General features: G+C 38.2%; 1 protein-coding gene across 2 annotated transcripts in view; it reads left to right on the forward strand.

The window, feature by feature from the left end:
* Positions 1-19,161, forward strand: part of EML6 (EMAP like 6) — a 283,528-nt gene that overhangs the window by 152,041 nt on the left and 112,326 nt on the right. For both annotated transcript variants that reach the window (XM_029937369.1, XM_029937368.1), the window contains exons 7-10: positions 10,605-10,806; positions 13,592-13,729; positions 15,711-15,967; positions 17,873-18,085. In XM_029937369.1, the coding sequence (XP_029793229.1) occupies positions 10,605-10,806; positions 13,592-13,729; positions 15,711-15,967; positions 17,873-18,085 (810 nt within the window). The remainder of the gene's footprint in view (positions 1-10,604; positions 10,807-13,591; positions 13,730-15,710; positions 15,968-17,872; positions 18,086-19,161) is intronic.

The following is a 19,161-nucleotide window of genomic DNA, read 5'->3' on the forward strand; positions in this document are numbered from 1 at the left end:
AATGATTGCTGCAATAAATCTAGTTAATGTCTGTCACCACATAGTTACATTTTTTTCATTTAATGAGAACTTTTAAAATCTTTTAAAGTCAACTTCAGATATACAATACAGTATTATAAGCCTATAGTCATCATGCTGTTTCTTACATTCCTGGGACTTAAATTTTTTTAGAACTCCGTGTTTGTATCTTTTGACTACCTTTTCCCTACCTCGCACCCCCACTCTCCACCTGGACAACCACCAATCTGTTCCCTGTATCAGTGAATTCAGGGTTTTTTGTCTGTTTGTTTTAGATTCCACATAAAAGTGAGTTTATATAACATTTGTATTTCTCTGTCTGACTTATTTCACTTAGCATAATGCCCTCAATTAAGGACTTTTTTTTTAATGACTGAATAATACTCGTGTGTGTGTGTGTGCGCATGCACATGTATGCCACATTTTCTTTATTCATTCATTGATAAACACTTAGCCCAGATGTAGAATCAGCCTATTGTAAATAATGCTGCAGTGAACATGGAGCTTCATTTTCCTTTTGAATTAGTGTTTTTGTTTCCTTTGGGTAAATATCTGTATGTGGAGTTGCTTAATCATGTGTTAGATATATTTTTAATTTTTGAGAAATCTCCATGTTCCTTCCCATACTGGCTGCACCAGTTTACATTCTCACCAGCAGTGCACAAGGATTCTCTTCTCCACATCCTCACCAACACGTTATTTCTTGTATTTCTAAATGATAGCCACTGTGCAGTGATATCTCAATGTGATTTTGATTTTCATTTCCCTGGTAATGGGTGATATCCAGCACTTTTCCATGTATCTGTTGGCTATCTGTATGTCTTCCGTGGAGAAATGTCTATTCAAATTCTCTGCCCATTTTTAAATTGGATTCTTTACTGTTTTGCTTGAGTTGCAGAAGTTATATATTTTGGATATTCACATCTTATCAGATACATGATATGCAAACACCTTCTTCTCTTCAGTAGTTTACCTTTCCATGTTGCTTTTTCTTTCCTTTGCTGTGCAGAAGCTTTTTAGTTTGAAGTAGTCCACTTGTTTATTTGCTTTTGTTGCCTTTACTTTTGGTGTCAGAGGCAAAAAATCATTGCCAAGAGTGACTTCAGCAAGTTTTACTGCCTGTGCTTCCTTTTAGGAGTTGTATGGTTTCAGCTCTTATGCTCTTTTTGTTTTTAAATGTTTATTTGTTTTGAGAGAGAGAGAGAGAAAGAATTGTGAGTGTAAGCATGGGGAAGGGAGAGAGAGGGAGAGAGAGGGAGAGAGAACCCCAAGTAGGCCCCTTGCTCAGCACACCGTGATCACCGTGAAATCACAGCCTGAGCTGAATTCAAGAGTCTGGTGCTTACCCAACTGAGCCACCCAGCAACTATATTCTTGAATCCAGAAGGAGTTAACTTCTGTGTATGGTGTAAGATAGGGGCCCAGTTCCATTCTTCTGTGTGTGGATGTATATTCTTCCAACACCCACTCTTGAAAAGACTCTCCCTTCCCCGCTGTCCCTGGACTCATTTGTCATAAATTAATTGACCATACATCAATGGGTTTCTTTCTAGAGTCTCTATTCTGTTCCATTGATCTGTGTATCTATATTTATACCAATATCATACTGTTTGGGTTACTGTAGCTTTGTATTAGAATTTGAAGCATGTTGCCTCCAGGTTTGTTCTTAAGATTGTTTTGTCGACTTGGGGTCTCTTGTGGTTCCCTACAACAAATTCTAGGGTTGTTTATAATATTAAAAAAATGCCATTAGAATTCTGATAGGGATTGCATTGAAACTGTAAAGTACTTTTTGTCATATAGACAGTCTACCTATTTTAACAATATTAATTTTTTCAATTCATAAGCATGGAATATTTTTCCATGGCTTTGTGTCATCTTCAGGTTTTTTTTTAATCAATATCTTATAGTTTCTAGTGTACAGGTCTTTCACTTCCTTAGTTAAATTTATTCCTAGGTATTATTTTGGTGCAATTGTAGATGGGTTTGTTTACTTAATTTTGCTTGCAGATAGTTCATTTGTAGCATATACAAATGTAGCTGATTGGGGGTGTTGATTTTGTTTCCTGCAACTTCATTGAATTGGTGATTAGTTCTAAATTTTTTGTGATCTTTAGGGTTTTCTATATATCAAATCATGTTATCTGCAAATAGTGAGTTTTATTTCTTGCTTTCCAATTTGGGTGCCTTTTACTTCTTTTTCTTGCCTAGTTGTCCTGGGTAGGACTTCCAAATATTACATTGAGTAAGAGGGACAGGAGTGGACATCCTTATCTAATCTTAGAAAAAAGCTTTTAGCTTTTCCCCATTGAGTATAATGTTAGCTATAGACTTGTCATATGTGGCCTTTGTTTTGTTGAGGGGCATTCTGTCTATGCATGCTTTGTTGAGAGTTTTTATCATAAGTGAATATTGAGTTTTGTCAGATGCCTTTTCTGTATCTATTGAGATGATCATATAACTTCTATCCTTCACTTTGTTAATGTAGTGTACCATATTGATTGATACATAGATGTTGTACCGTCCTCGCATCCCTGGAATAAATCCCTCTTGACCATGGTATTTGAATCTTTTACAGTAGTGTTGAATTTGTTTTGCACATTTTTTTTCATTATTTTTGCATCTATGCTTCCTAGGGAAAGTGGCCTGTAATTTTTTTTCCTGATATCTTTTCCTGGTTTTGATATCAGGGTTGTCCAGGTCTCATACAATCGGTTTGGAAGGGTTTCTTCTCATATATTTTTTGGAAGCATTTCAGAAGGATTAATAATAATTCTTTAAATTTGTAGTAGAATTTGCCAATGAGGCCATCTCATACTGGGTTTTCCTTTGCTGGAGGTTTTTTATTACTGATTCAATTTCCTTACTTATTCATCTGTTCATATTTTCTACTTCATAATTTAGTCTTGATAGCTTGTGTGTTTCTAGGATTTTCCATTTCTTTTAGTTTGGTTTGTATGTGTACATCTCTTCATAATGGTCTCTTATGATCCTTTGTATTTCTGTGGTATCAGTTACAAGGTTTCCGCTTTCACTTCTGATTTTATTTAAGTCCTCTCTTTTTTCTTGGTGAGTTTAGCTTAAGGTTTATCAATTTTGCTTTCTCTTAAAAAAATAAGCACCCAGCTCTTAGTTTCTTTGATATTTTCTATTGTCTTTTTGGTCTCATACTTCATTTATTTCTGCTCTGATCTTTATTTCCTTCCTTTTCCTTACTTTGAGCTACATTTGTTCTTTTTTTTTTTTTTTTTTTTTTTTTTTTTTTTTTTTTTTTTTTTTAGTTCCTTGAAGTATAAAGTTAGGTTGCTAATTTAAGATCTTTCCTGTTATGTAAGGTAGGTTTTTATCTCTGTGAATGCCCTCATTGCATCTTGTAGGTTTTGGTATGTTATATTTCTATATTCATTTAAAAAAATTCTTTTGATTCTTTTTTGACCCATTGATTGTTCAGTAGCATATTGTTTAATCATCACATATATGTGAATTTTCTAGTTTTGTTCTTGTCATTGATACCTAGTTTCATACCACTGTAATCAGAAAAGATGTTCGGTATGATTTCAGTCTTCTTAAGTTTATTAAGACTTTCGGCCTAATGTATGATCTATCCTGGAGAATATTCCATATGCACTTGAGAAGAATGTGCATTATGTTCTTTTTGGATGGAATGTGTTTAAATGTCTTTTAAGTCCATCTGATCTAATGTGTCATTTAAGGCCAATGTTTCCTTATGATTTCATGTCTAGATCATCTATCCTTTAAGGAGAGTAGTGTATTAAAGTCTGCTACTGTATTGTATTGCTGTACACTTCTCCATTTAGGTCTGTTAATATTTGCTTTATATATTTAGGTTTTCCTATGATGTGTACATAAACATTTACAAATATGTCCTCTTGCTGGATTGACACCTTTATCATTATATAATGACATTCTTTGACTCTTACTACAGTCTTTGTCTTAAAGCCTATTTTGTATAAGTATCTCAGATTTCTTTTGGTTTCTGTTTGCATGGAATATCTTTTTCTATCCCTTTACTTTTAGTCTTTGTGTGTCCTTAAATCTGAAGTGAGTCTGTTACAAGCACTGCAAAGGTAGGTGTTGTTTTTGTTTTTTTTTTTATCCATCAGCCACCATATGTCTTTGGATTGGAGAATTTTGTCCATTTACATTTAAAGTAATTATTGATAGATATTACTGTCATTTTGTTCATTTTTTTCTGACTATTTTGTAAGTCCTCTGATCTCTTGCTTTCTTTGTGATTTGATGATTTTCAGTAGTGGTATGCTTAGATTTGTTTATCTTTACTGTATCTACTATAGTTTTGCTTTGTGATTACCATGAAGCTTTCACAAAACAACTTAGAACAGAATATTTTAAGTTGATAATAGTTGAATGCCTTTCAAAGCTTAACATTTTTACTGCTCCCTGCCCATATGTGGTTTTTTTTGATGTTACAACTTCACATCTTTTTCTTTTGTCCATTAACAAATTATTATATAGTTGTTTTGTTTATTACTTTTATCTTTTAACTTTCATACTATCCTTATATGTAATTAACCCACCTCTTGTACAACATTAAATTATTCTGAATTTTACTCTGTATTTGCCTTTCCCAGTGGGATTTATACTTTCTTACGTTTTTCTGTTATTGATTGATGCCCTTTTATCTCAACTTGAAGAAATCCCTGGAATATTTCTTGTCAGGCTGTTCTAATGGAGACAAAGTCTTTTAACTTTTGATTGTGTGGTGAAGTCTTTCTGTCTTTTTCAATTCTGAAGGACAGCCAACTCAGGTAGTATATTTTTAGTTGGCAGTTTTTTTATTCAAGTTAAATATATTGTGCCACTCACTCTGGAATGCAAAGTTTCTGCTGAAAAATCTGCTTTAAGTCTTAATAGGACTTCCCTTGTATAAAAACAAATTGTTTTTCTCTTGCTCCTTATAAGATTCCTTGTCTTTAACTTTTGACACTTTAATTATAATGTGTCGTGGTATGGGTTTCTTTGGGCCATTTTATGTGGAATTCTCTGTGTTTCCTGGATCTGGATGTCTGTTTCTTTCCCATGTTCGGGAAATTTTCAGCCATTATTTCTGCAAATGAGTTTTCTGCCCCATTCTCTCTCTTTTCTCCTCTAGGATGCTTATAATGCCAATGTTAGTCTACTTGATATTGTTTCATAAGTCCCTTAAGCTTTCATCACTCTTTTCTTTTTTTTTTTTTTTTTGTCTTTCTGTTGCTCTTATTGGGTGAGTTCCACTGCCCTATGTTTGAGTTTATTAATGTTTCTCCTGCTTCATCTAGTCTGCTGTTGAACTCCTCTAGTATATTGTTCAGTTATTAGTATTCTTCATCTCTATAATCTCTCTTTGGTGCTTTCTTATATCCTTTGTTCTTATATTTGTTTCTTCGTCAAAAACCCCACTTTGTTCATGCTTTGTTCTCCTGAGTTGAGTGAGCATATGTATGACTGTTATTTTTGAACTTTTTATCAGGTAAATGACTTATTACCAATTCATTGTGGTCTTTTTCTGAGATTTTTATCTTGTTCTTTGGAGCATATACTTCTCTTTGTTCCTTTTTTCTTGACTCTCATTCTTGGTTTCTCTTCTTTGGATAAAACAGCCACCTCTCCCAGTGTTAAAGAGATGGCCTCATGTATGAATCTTACTGTTTTTAAAAAAAAATTTTTTTTTGTAATGTTTGTTTATTCTTGAGAGAGAGCTCGAGAGAGAGACAGAGCCTGAGCAGGGGAGGGAAAGAGAGAGAGGGAGACACAGAATCTGAAGCAGGCTCCAGACTCTGAGCTGTCAGCACAGAGCTGGATGCAGGGCTCAAAATCACAAACCGTAAGATCCTGACCTGAGCTGAGTTGGATACTTAACTGACTGAACCACACAGGAGCCTCTGAATCTTAGTGTTTAACACTGGTCTAGCTCTTGGTTGTCATTCGAACTTCTGTGATTATATAATCAGCCTACTTGATTCATTGTCACTCCGGTAGTTGAGGGTATGCCAAGACCTGTCAGTGTCCCAAAGGGTAGAATCTTAGTCAGCACCTATAATCAGTGTGATTGGGAGCCAGACCTCCAGAAAGCAACGTTTAAAGTAAATACACGTAGCTCTTTCAGAGAAAGAGCCGGAGACATTTCTGTTTGTTCTCTCTGCACGGAGCTCTGGGGTAATAGCTAGTTAAGATTTTTGTTTGTTTGTTTGCTTACCCTGCCATTGAACGTGTGAACACAAGCTCTAGTGTCCTTCAGTACCAGGTTATCAAGAGATATATCCTTTGGGGGCCAGCTACAAAAGCTGGGTCCCAGACCTGTGTATAAGCTCCTTTCTTGGAAACACTGATGACAGGGGAGTAGAGCAGGACAGAGGGAGAGTGCAAAGCTGGTACCCGCTGGCCTCCCTGAAATCTGGACAGGATTGCATTCAACCCTAGATGTGCATTTATTTAGAAGTTGGCCCCTCAGGCCACAGCTTTGAAGGTAAATTAATTGGCCTTTACCACAGAAGGACCCTGCACCTCAGTCTTCTTTGTCTCTGCTGCCTTCAGGGGTAGCTGATTAACAATGGTTTCTCTGTCTCTGGGTGTTGTATGTAAATGATGAATCACTGAATTCTGCTTCAGAAATCAATATTGCACTGTTATGTTAACTAACTAGGATTTAAATAAGAGTTTGAAAAGAAAAAAACTAAAAATAAAATTTTACTGTGAACTGGATGATATAAAATTTTGTCACGTTTGATTATGGTTACTGTGGTGATGTAAAAGGTCCGTGTTGTTAGAGTTGCAAACGAAAGTATGGGGGGCGGAGTGCAAAATGATACGATTACTGCAATTTGCATGTAAAAGAAAAAAGTAGAGGCTTATGTAGGAAAATTTGATAATTATTAAGTCTGAGTGAGGGATAAAAAAATTATACTGTTTTTCCATTTGTTACAGTCCTGTGGGTCCCGTGAAGGTAGGCACTGCTGGCAGACAGTTCAAGGGGTGACCTTTGGGCGGTAGCCACAAAACCCACGGTGTGTCTCCTGTGCACAGGCTTCTTCCCGGGGGATGGCAGCAAGCTGAACAAGGCGGAGGGAGAGTGTCAGTGCGGCGCCCTCTGGCCTCTTCAGTCTTTGCAGTCTTTCAGTAGGCCTCTAGCTGTGAGTTAGGTTACATGCTTGCCCTGCAGACTGAAACTTTAAGCAAATAGGCCTCTTGAAAGAGAGACAGAAAGACAGTATTTCAGCTTCCTTTGCACTGGGCCCTGGAGGATAGCCACAGTGAACCCACTATTTTTTAGTTTGCTATAGCCTTGTGGCTCTTGTGGATACAAGCCCTGTTGGCTTTCAAAGCTGGGTATTTTGGGGGGTCATTGCTCAGGTGCAGGTCTTAAACATTGGAGTGCCAGACGTGGTGTTCACACGCCTCAGAAAGAAGCTCGTAGTTATGAATTCCCTCCCAGTTGTGGGTTACTGGCCCAAGGGTAGGATTTATATTGAGATTGTCTCAGCCTCCACTACTCATTGTGATGTGAGGGATTTTTGGGTTTTGTTTTTCTTGTTTGTCCGATATATAGGAATTGTTCAGGTACTTTTGAATTTCCTTCCGAGGAAATTGTTCCATATATAGCTGTAGATTAGATGTGACCATACGAGGACGTGAATTCAGGATCCTCCTTCATCGCATCTTGAACCGTAATCTTGTATACATCATTTCAGTTGATTTTTGGCGTGTAAATGTCTGCTTACAAATGTCTTGCTCCTCCTTAGAATGTAATTTCCACTAGGGCATGAGCTAGCTTATTCAAGCTCTAGTCTTGGGCACATGGTAGGCACTTAATAAAAACTGTTTGAATAAGTGAATAAGTATTTCCCTTCTTCAAATGGTTTCATTGAGTATGAAGATATTCTTTTATTTCTTGATAATCTCTAAGGTCACAAGAAATGTTTGTGATTCTGATGGTTTATTTTACTCAGCCATTTTTATTGAGCATATACTACATGCCAGACACTGTGGTAGATACTGAGGATACAACTGAGGTATAAAACTGAGAAAACCCCTGTGTTCACAGACATTAGTGGGACGAAATGGACAATAAATATAATAAAAAGTAAATTATTTGAGATTTTTACCGATACTGCAGTGGAATTAACATCCCTCTTTACTTCCTGTTTCTAAAGAACAAGGTGTTGTACCTCTTCTGGAGTGATCATAGGAGGATCATAGGTGATCCTAAGCCTGCTGAGAGGACAATTTCACTCCCCTCCTGGAAGAAACTGGGCTGTGTGAATTAGTGTATGGTAACCAGACACCTAGAAAGGTGTGAGAAAGAGATAAGGACAATAAAGGGACTCTGTGGAGAGATTGTTGCTACGAGGCGGAGTTGCCCCTGCAGCTGAGCTGCCTCCCCTGTCTTCTGCAGTCTTGCTCTGGCTGCTGTCACCACGTCCCTGTCCCTCCCCACCTTGAAAGCTTGTCATGATGTTTGCTGGAAGAGTTTTGAGTGACCCTAAACTAGCCGTTGCCAAGGTTTTTCTACTTACTACTCAAAGCAGGAATAATAAATCTGCCTGCGTGCCATCTCCTTCCATTTCGAACCATGTAACAATGAATTCAGAGCAAGGGGTAGAGAGCTATTGCATGTAAAAATAGGCTTGTGCTTTAAAAAAATACTTTTTTTTTTTGTAAATAAATGCATCATCTAATTGGATCCTTTTAAGAGCACTGTGAGTTAAGGTGAGGATTACATTTAGCATGTCCGTGTACCCCCAGTTAACCCTTCTTTTGTTCCAGCATCCCACTTGCCTTAGCATTTGTCCTGGATTTTTTTATAGACTTAATTTTTTAGAGCAACATTAGGTTCACAGCAAAATGGAATAGAAGGTGTAGAGATTTTTCCTATACCCCCTGCCACCATACAGGTACAGCCTCCCTGACTGTCCACACCACCTCCCCCCAACCCTGGAGCGGTACATTTGTTACAATGGGAAACGCTATGCTGACATCATCACTCAAAGCCTGTAGTTCGCATTAGCGTTCACATATGTTCTGTGGGTTTTGATACACGCATAATAACACATGTCCACCACGATAGTGAAGAGTTTCAGGGCTCTGGAAATCCTCTGCCTTTTCATTCCTCTGTTCTGGACTTTTCGTTTGGTAATAAAGTGTCACTCTAATTTTATCATTGAAAATATTTTGATTGAACTATTTATTTTAACATGAGAAAGCTGCTTTCTTGGTGAAAAAAATATTTTTAAAGTATGTGAATTTAATTTGATCTTCAAAGTAGTCCCAATTTGGATGATAAATCACATGGTCTCCTTAATTATAGTCGGCATTTAATGCAGAGAAAAACTGGTCTCTGGAGAGAAGGGGACACTCCTGGTGTGTCTGGCCAATCAGGTGTAGAGCAGGACTAAAGACCTGACTTCTGGTACTTTCTACACCAAAGACACAAAGCCCACTGGGGAAACGTCTCAGATCTCAAAACTTACCATATCCCTGCCTTATTTACAGTAGTTATGAAAGTGGGATTCTATCTGTATTTCTAATTTAGACATGAGAAAACTCACTAAGTAAATAAATAATGTACCCGAAAAGGAACAAAACAGACCAGAAGTTCAAGGGATCACAAATCAAGCCAACACATAAAGATCTGCCTGGAGACTATGAAGTACTCCTGAGGTGAAGTTTGTATTTCAAAGAAGTACTGTGCTTTTAGGGAGTATCGTATAAAATGTTAGGTCAGGGAAGAATAGCATCTTCACTGACAAATGTTTGATGGTATTTTGAGACTGAAATTAGTTTCATTTGCATATCTCTGGGACATGGTGCATCTGTTTATCCAGCAAAATGAGTCTAGGTTCTGATCATAGTAAACGTGCCCAATATGACAACTAACCGTTCTGTAGTATCACCCACATATGACTTTAACATAGTGTTAGGGGCACCTGGGTGTCTCAGTAGGTTAACTCGTCTGACCTCAGCTCAGGTCATGGTCTCACAGCTCATGAGTTCAAGCTCTGCATCAGGCTCTTGTGCTGACAACTCAGAGCCTGGAGCCAACTTCAGATTCTGTGTCTCCCTCTCTCTCTGCACCTCCCCTGCTAGTGCCCTATCTCTTCCTCTCTCTCCTTCTCTCCCTCTCTCTCAAAAATAAAAATAAACATTAAAATTTTTTTGTTTTTAAGTTTTAATATAGTTTTAGCATCCTAAAGATTGAAGTGACTCTGAACTTTTCCGTAGTAAATCAGAAGTATATTATTTCAAAAAGGGATAGGTTTTCATAAAGACCAATTTCTCCTCACACTTATTTTAATATGTAGTATTTCACATGCATCCCAATGTAAAAACACATGGTTACCCTAAGTCAGACGGGAAAGAGCGACTACTCGGTGTGTAACATCCAGATGGCAAGGGGTAAGGAAATGGTAATACAGGATGGTGTGTGGAGTTGGTGTTTCTCCTTCATGAGTTTTTAAGATGTGTTACATTAGATGCTATCCTGGTGAGAGGACATGTAGGTGTTTTCCTTTCTTTGTCAGTGGTGTGAATATATGCTTTCACTTTATTTAATTGCTTGTTTCCACCAGGCCTCTCCATCCGGAGTGTGTGCTGGAAGGCAGACCGCCTCCTAGCAGGGACCCAGGACAGCGAGATATTTGAAGTGATCGTGCGTGAACGAGACAAGCCAATGCTGATCCTGCAAGGCCACTGTGAGGGGGAGCTCTGGGCCCTGGCCCTGCACCCCAAGAAGCCCCTGGCAGTGACGGGCAGTGACGACCGCTCTGTCAGGTGAGTGCTGGCAGCGGTGGTTATCATCTCACTGCCTGCGTTGGGACAACAGATTTACTGTGCCCAAATGCTTGTTACAGAACGTTGCAACACTGAGCTCAACAGCACTTGGCTTCTTAGCATCTTATCGTTGCTGTCTTTCTTTGGCTCCATCTTAAGTCATGAAAGTGCTCTGAGTGAGCAAAAATACACTGCTCCTGGCTAGATGGGCTCCCGGTTCTCTTTCAGTCAAAGATGAGAGCTCAGCGCATTCATTTGTGTAAGATCGTGTTTGCCCCTCGTATGCTGGGTCCTCCCCAGGGGGTGGATGCGGCATTTCAGTTTTCTAATAGAACTTCATCTCCGTTGATGAATTCATGAACTCATCTTCAAAAGAACTTAAGTTCTGGTTTCCAGAGTTGTCTTGAGTGTGTGAGTAAACAGTTCTTTCTTTGCACATTCTCGGATGGAATTTTGAACATTGTCCTCAAATCAAAGCAAAGTGCTGGTTCCTCAGAAAACAGGCAATTTTATTAGGCCCTCAAGGATTTTTGCTGTGGATCATTTGTTATTCTTTGAGAGCACCGCATCGCATAAAATGAGCAAAATGAGGACACTTCTGATATCCTTGTGACTGTTGAAAGACTGAACATAGAGGTTAGAGTGTGTGATGAAGGCTTTTGCATGGACTTCAGTATTTTTGTATTTACTGCTGACCTTTAAATGTGCCCAATGACAAGCAGGCCAGAAAGAGTGCAAGCAGTGGGAGGGAGAGGCTGGTGGATCAGTTCGTTGATTGATTCCTGCTTCTGGGCTCTAGTAGCTGAATTAGAACTTTGTAGATTGGAAGCATATCCCTGCTTCTCCCCTACTCTTACTCTGTGTATCTGTGAATCTGATCAAGGCACAGCGTGCTGATTAGTGAGGCATAAATTTAAAAGCAAATCCATTTTATAATCTTTACCAAGCGCTGAAGCCCCATCAATCTAAAGATCAGTGACAACACACCGTGTCTCCATGTGGCATAAACGGTTATTTGGCTTAAGGTTCTCTTTACCCAACTTCCTCCCCTTCTCTTCCTTTTCCTTCCTTTACTCTGAGCTTTCCCAGAACAGGCACAATGATACCACCAGCTTACTCAAACACCTGAGATACTTCATTTCTGTTCATCCAGGTAGAAATGATTTCAACAAAATCTTTGGCTTTTGTTTTTTGACAACTTTGTTGAGTCTCAGAATCATAGACATCCCCAAGGAGCCCTGGCTGTCAGAATTTGTCTTATTTTTCTGAACCATTAATTTGGCTAAAATGGCAAGTGTTGTTTTACACTGAGTATTGAAATTTAAGAAGGGTCTGAGTCCAAACTTCTTGAGCGAGATCAGCTCAGAGACTTTACAGGATGGTACAGCCTCCTGAGGGATGATTTCTGCATGCTAGTAAAGCAAAGCTTACATTGCTTAAAATAGTACAAGGCTAAAAGCAGCATGAGATTATGAATAATGGACGAGGTCTTGAAAGACTACCACGAGCTTTAGGCTGAACAGCACAGGCTGCCTCAGGGATCAGTAAGCTCTTCACCCAGCAACTCTCCATTTTAAGGAGCGGGCCCCGTCCGTCCTGATGGCAGAGTGCGTTTACAGAAACTGCACCATATGTGACTTACTCTTGCCTCCCTATGACAGAACTCGAGATTCTCAGTTCCCTCTTGGCGGATGCTGTTGTTGGGGTATTATGAGAAACCTGTCTTAAGAGGACAAACAGTAGAGGTCAGTTACCATAATCGAAACTGACATGTAAATAAATGCTCATTTACATCTTCAGATACTGAGTCCACCATCACTCAGTCTGAGGTGCCTGATTAGGTGTTCCAGGAGCTGCTGCAAACTGTGTGTTAGGAGCACTTGCCCCTTGATCTGCATTTCTCCAGCAGTAGCTGTGCCCCTCAGGGGCACTTAAAGTATCTGCCCCAACCAGGGGTGTTGGGCCCATCTGCAGTGGGGCACCCAGGGGCCTTGTGAAGCATGACAGCAGACGACTGTAGACAGACAGCCAACTCTGTGACCATTCTGGGCGAGGGTGTACTTCACCTTCTCTGTCTCAGATACTCTTTCTTGCCAGAGAGGCTGATAAATGTAATGTGTGTTTTTGTTTATCTGTGCTTAAGTAACAGTTACTAGAAGTGTACTGGGATTATTTTAAATAAACTAACAAGGGGCGCCTGGGTGACTCAGTCGGTTGAATGGCTGACTTAGGCGCTCAGGTCATGATCTCATGGTTCGTGGGTTCTAGCCCCGTGTCGGGCTTTGTGCTGACAGCTCAGAGCCTGGAGCCTGCTTCAGATTCTGTATCTCCCTCTCTCCCTGTCCCTTCCCTACTCCTGCTCTGACTCTCTCTCTCTCAAAAATAAATAACCTTAAAAATTTTTTTAAATAAACTAACAATACTAACACCTAATAGTACTTCTTTTACTTTAAGTGTTATTAACACTTCTTGGTATAAATAAAGAATAATGTTTAATTTCCAAAGAGAATAGCAAGATGTTGTGTGAAGTAGTGTTTAAAATGTCCTTATTTTATCAATCTCAAAATTTTTGGAAATGGTTTTCTGATTTTATAGTTCTTGCTGGGTATTTCAAATGGTGCAAACTAACCATTGATAAACTAAACACCTTCTTAGATTGCCCGACACGCCGTGAGGAAGGACATTGGTGTGAGGTTGGTGCATCCTGTCGTGAACAGGCCTTCCGGCCTAGGGCTGGCCGATGACTGAGATACTGGTTTTGTTTTCACTCTGTGCTTGTGCGTAGGCTGTGGAGCCTGGCCGACCATGCCTTGATCGCCCGCTGTAACATGGAGGAAGCCGTTCGCAGTGTGGCCTTCAGCCCGGATGGATCTCAGCTGGCCCTGGGCATGAAGGACGGCTCTTTCATTGTGCTCCGAGTCAGGCACGTGCTGATATGGAAAATGATATCAGAAATGCTCTTGTGTTAAACTAGTTCTCCTGGTCACAGCGTATGCCTGGACTTGAGGAAAAGTGCATTTATTCTTTCAAATAGGAACAGTCTAAATTCACAGTCCTCTATCTGTAATGCCCAAATCCAAACACTCTGAAAATCCACAGTTCTTTGGCAACTTCTCTTACAGCACGTCTTGACCCAATAAACGGATTTGAGACTGTTTATTGCCTATTAATCTCCTAGTAGGGATAATTATCTATCATGTAATTTGCTACAAAATTTTTTTTAATTTTTAATTTTTTAATACATGGTGTGGCCCAAACTTCTGTGGAGGATATTACATAATATATTGGATAAGATTCTTTCTAAAATCCACTGAATAATGAACTCCTAAGCTCATCTGGTCCTAAGGGAGTTTGGGCTTATAAGAAGCCAAGAAAAGAGAAAGAAATGAGAAAGCAGTCTCTAGCAATGCCAGATTTTTAGAGGTGAGCTTGAGTAAAAGATTTCTTCCACCTTTAATGAAAAATAAAATGGAATATTTCATATTAACATCCTATATTTACTGGGCAAAAATTATGACCCACACTTATAATTTCTTTGAACAACACTTGTTGGGTTTTTTTTTTTTTTGGCTTTCACAATTTGTGATTACAGAAAGAAAATGCAGCTGTAAATTAGATACTGCATGTTTTGCATATAGAAAATTCTAGATAGCTTTGAAAAATGGTCTTGGCACAGTCTATTACACTAAATTCTCATTACCAGTGACACATAACTTAATACTGGGTTGATGGGCAATATGTACTTTCTCTGCTTAGTGATGGTGTGAAAAGATGGCCAATTATCAGATTTTCTTTTCTTTTTGATGGATTTCCCAAGCCAAAGCAAACAAAAAAACCAAAAAACCTATTTGATGACATTATAGTAAACATTATATCATATAATATATTGCTATTAATAAGTGATGGCAGGCAAGGGGAATTAGGTTGAAGCAAATATTTGCCATCGTTTATGTACTGGTGATGTTGGGAGTGGGTGAAGTGTTCAGTGCTGGCCCAGGGGACTGCCAGCACAGCTCTGTCTCATGGTGGCAGCCTGCAAATGAGGGCAGCACTTCTTACAAGAATCAGATCAGGAAGGATACAAAATATTCCAGTGAATGATGTATGCATTGTTGACCTTTCATGGTCACAAATAATGACATAAGAATTTAATATTTGAAAAGTAATTTTCCTCTTCTGCTTTTTGGACTTGGTCCTTTTTGCAACAGTATCAAGCTTCATAGCCACTGGTTACCTGATCCTTTTTTTTTTTCTTTTAAAGTTTATTGTCAAGTTGGTTTCCATATAACACCCAGTGTTCATCCCCACAAGTGCCCTCCTCTATGCCCATAACCCCCCATTCCATTTCCTCCTCCCCCATCAGCCCTCAGTTTGTTCTCAGTATTCAAGAGTCCCTCATGGTTTGCCTCCCTCCCTCTCCCCAACTATTTACCCCCTCCCCCTCCCCCATGGTCATCTGTTAAGTTTCTCCTGTTACACTTATGAGTGGAAACATATTTACCTGATGGTAAAGTATAAAAAAGATGGTTGATGTTTATGCTACCTTTGGTGGAAGTTCACCTTTCTTCTGGGCATGTTTTTAAAACAATTTTACAAACCCCAATTTTTGAAGCACAAAGTTTTAAGGGAAAATAACACATAATTAAACATGAAAACAAATATGTATTTCATTGAATTTTTTGTTTTCACTTTGGAACCCCCAAATAGTATTTAAAATGTTGGTTGCTTTTGGCTAGAAACTGAGTTTTATGTCTTTCCTCAAAAGTTATTTCTCTAATTCCTGTAAGTGTTCTCTCTCTTGAAAAAAATTTTTTCTCTAACGTAGAAATTTTAAAACATGTCTTGCTATTCCTATTTCTAGATTTGCTGCTTATCACTTTTTATTGCTGCTTTTTATCTTATAGAGATATGACAGAAGTGGTTCATATCAAAGATCGAAAAGAAGTCATTCATGAAATGAAATTTTCTCCAGATGGCTCTTACCTCGCGGTGGGATCCAATGACGGCCCAGTGGACGTGTACGCCGTTGCGCAGCGGTACAAGAAAATTGGAGAATGCAGCAAGTCACTTAGTTTCATCACACACATTGACTGGTCTTTGGATAGCAAATACTTGCAGACCAATGACGGCGCGGGAGAACGCCTCTTCTACAAGATGCCATGTGAGTCCCGCGGGCCTGGGTGGTGGTGAAAGTCAAGACTCGGAACCCAAGGCAGCGCGTGTGTAAGAGTGTCATGATCTCAGGGCAAGGAATGTTTTCAGAAACACAACCCCCCAAGTCTCACACTACCAAAGAAAAGACCAGTAAATTGGAACACATTAAAAGTTTAAAAAATACTGCACTGTGAAAGAGATGATGAAAAGACGAGGCACAGACTGGATGTAAATACTTGAAATGGTTATAACGGGCAAAGGATATATACTTAGAAATAAAAAGGATGCATAAAGATAAGTGAAAGGAAAAATATCCTAGAAAAATACCAAAAAATGCTAAATATTTGAGGATCACAGTCCTCATTTACTATGGTAAATGGCATGGTTTTAGTCCAAAAACTGTATTCTTCATAATTGGAAGCCCTTAAGATATTATTTGGTGAAATATACTAACTGGGATTTAAAAAACACAATTTCTATTTGTGACCTATGCTGTCTCTTTGAGAAGAGATTCGTCAGACTTCCATAATATTCAGTAACATTTAGTTTGTAATACTAAAATGATAGAAATAAAAGGTAAGTTTCTGTATTGTAATCTGTGACTAATGATTTTTTTAATGTAAGTGGACAATTATAATATTTAACATGAATCTTGTCTTCAAATAATTTTATTTTAAAATTTTTATTGAATCATTGATTTGCATGTACAATAATATACACCATCTAATGTAACTTCAGCTTTTTAGAGTTCTCTGCCCTGTCAAATTCATCAGCACACTATCACTAGGTACCCATTTCTGTATGTCTACTTTCTTTGCTTGAAATCATTTCATATGTATTTTCTGTATGTGAAAAATTATGGAATACGCATTTCTCCTCTGCAATAACAAAGTAACATCCTCTCAGTGGTGATATCGCAATTTGCTGTCTCATTCTCCCGCTAGTGAACATTTGGGCTTATTTCCTGTTTCTTTGCTGGTACAGACAGTGCATCTCAAAATAACTTGGTACAGGTGGGATTTTCTCTTCTGAGTTACTTCCTTGGATGATATTCTCCGAAAGGGGAATGCTGGGTCAAGGACTATGTTCTGTCTGCTCTCTGATTTTATGCTCATCTTAATGAATTTTTATGTAATGCTGTTCCAGTCCAGAATTTCCACATGCCATTTTGGCAGTGCACCAGTAATGCCTAAGAGCACCTATCCTCACAGGTTCTTTATTTGAAAATATTTAACTTTTTTTTGAAGAAGAAACTCTGAGGTAACACGCTAAATTGTCTTGATTTTGAATTGCAAAACTGTGCGTGGCTGGACATGCCCCTTAGGGACATCCTTCGCCTGCTTTCAGTACAAGCTGGGAGTTGCCACACGTTTGAGAACACATCTAGCAAAACTGTCAGGACTATTTTCCCCAACCACTTACAGTTTTCATTGTCTCATGCTTTTAACTTTAAAATCCATTAAATTTTTATACTAATTTTTTTAGCCTGAATTTAAAAAAAGCACTTCTATGGCTTCTTGAATTTTGAAAAGTAGTTCAGAATAAACATTTTTAAAAACCAGGCAACATGTTGGTGACTAAATATGATAACATGGGATTGCATAAAAGTCAATATGACTTTCAATAATAGAAAGCATACTAGCTGTATAGTAGTTTCAGATACTACAGTGAGTACAATGATCATTTTCTTTCTTGTCTCCGTATCTGAATTATGATCATACACTTTCTTTAAACCCTGCTGGAAGAAAAAAAACACACATTGGGTAAAGAGATTAGAATCTCCAGTTTCCTTAGTTTATAGATTTTTTTTTAACTTCCATATAGACCTCTATAAGAAAAGGAAATAGAGCAAATTAGAATATGCTTTTCATTTAAATGTAACAATATGTTACTGTGCATTGATTATTTTCAGCTGGGAAGCCCTTAACAAGTAAAGAAGAAATCAAAGGGATTCCCTGGGCCTCCTGGACATGTGTGAAAGGTCCCGAAGTGAGTGGAATTTGGCCCAAATACACCGATGTCACTGACATCAATTCAGTGGATGCAAATTACAACAGCTCAGTGCTGGTGTCCGGCGATGATTTTGGACTGGTTAAATTGTTTAAATTTCCTTGTCTCAAGAAAGGTAAGGCCAAAAGAGATATTTCATTGATAAATATTTAACCTAGAAAGTATATGCAGTGTAATTAAGACTGATTTTCTTGGTGTCTGTTCTTGCAGACTATTAATTTCATCTCTATATTCATTTTTACTCTTTTATACCCTTAGGTAGAATGAGCTGTTGATGTCATTCACTTTTGATGTTCTAAAATATGGCACTTTACAAATTTAAGGCAGAATTTGTTCACAGAGTTATTACTAACCACTTTGTGACTCATACGCTTCATGTTTCACATTTTAACTAAATCATAGTTTGTTTTATTTTTATGGAATACTCATAATTTAAATGATACATTAAAATATTATGATTAAGATTCTTTTATGCTTCACAGCTAATTGTGTTTATACATGGAAACGAAAGCAAAACCTTTTTAGATAAAATCTGAAAGTGAACACTCTGGTGATAACACAGTTCATGGCCCCCTTGCTGTAGCACTAATTTTGCAAACCCAATTTGCATAACTGGTGAGATTTTTGAGGGTGAAGATTAATTCAAAAAATCTCTCTCTTCCTCTCACATTTTGTGGTTCTGTCTTATTGTTAAAATCTTGTCACTTCAATTTTTGTTGTACCTTTAGCGTTTATGGAATGTGACTGAATTAACCATGTAATGACCCTGTCTTCTTCTTGCTTAAAAAGTTTAGGCAAATTCCATACACAGGCTTTTCTGAGACTCCCCATGAGCACCCTGAAAATCCAGTGTTTGGAAAGTAATCAGCAGGGCCATGCTGTTGCCTGAATACTCATTCACTTGAACAATTTTTAAATTAAGGGAAGGGATTGAAAAATGTAATCACAAAGTCCTTTTCGACTAACTGGCAGTTTTGCGGCAGCTGCAGTTAGAGTAGAGAATTGAACATAAAATGCACAGCAAACCATCATTTACACTTGACAGAATGCCCATCAGTTTAAAATTCTTGAAGCACAAAATTACCTCACCGTGCCTAATTCACATACTCCTCTCTCTAACGGGCATTTTGAGTAACAGGGGTACATCCTATTGGATTGAGTAATGTACTTAGAGAACATGAGTTAGGCAAC

The sequence above is a fragment of the Suricata suricatta genome, chromosome 4, assembly GCF_006229205.1.
Source record: "Suricata suricatta isolate VVHF042 chromosome 4, meerkat_22Aug2017_6uvM2_HiC, whole genome shotgun sequence".
Classification (NCBI taxonomy): domain Eukaryota; kingdom Metazoa; phylum Chordata; class Mammalia; order Carnivora; family Herpestidae; genus Suricata; species Suricata suricatta.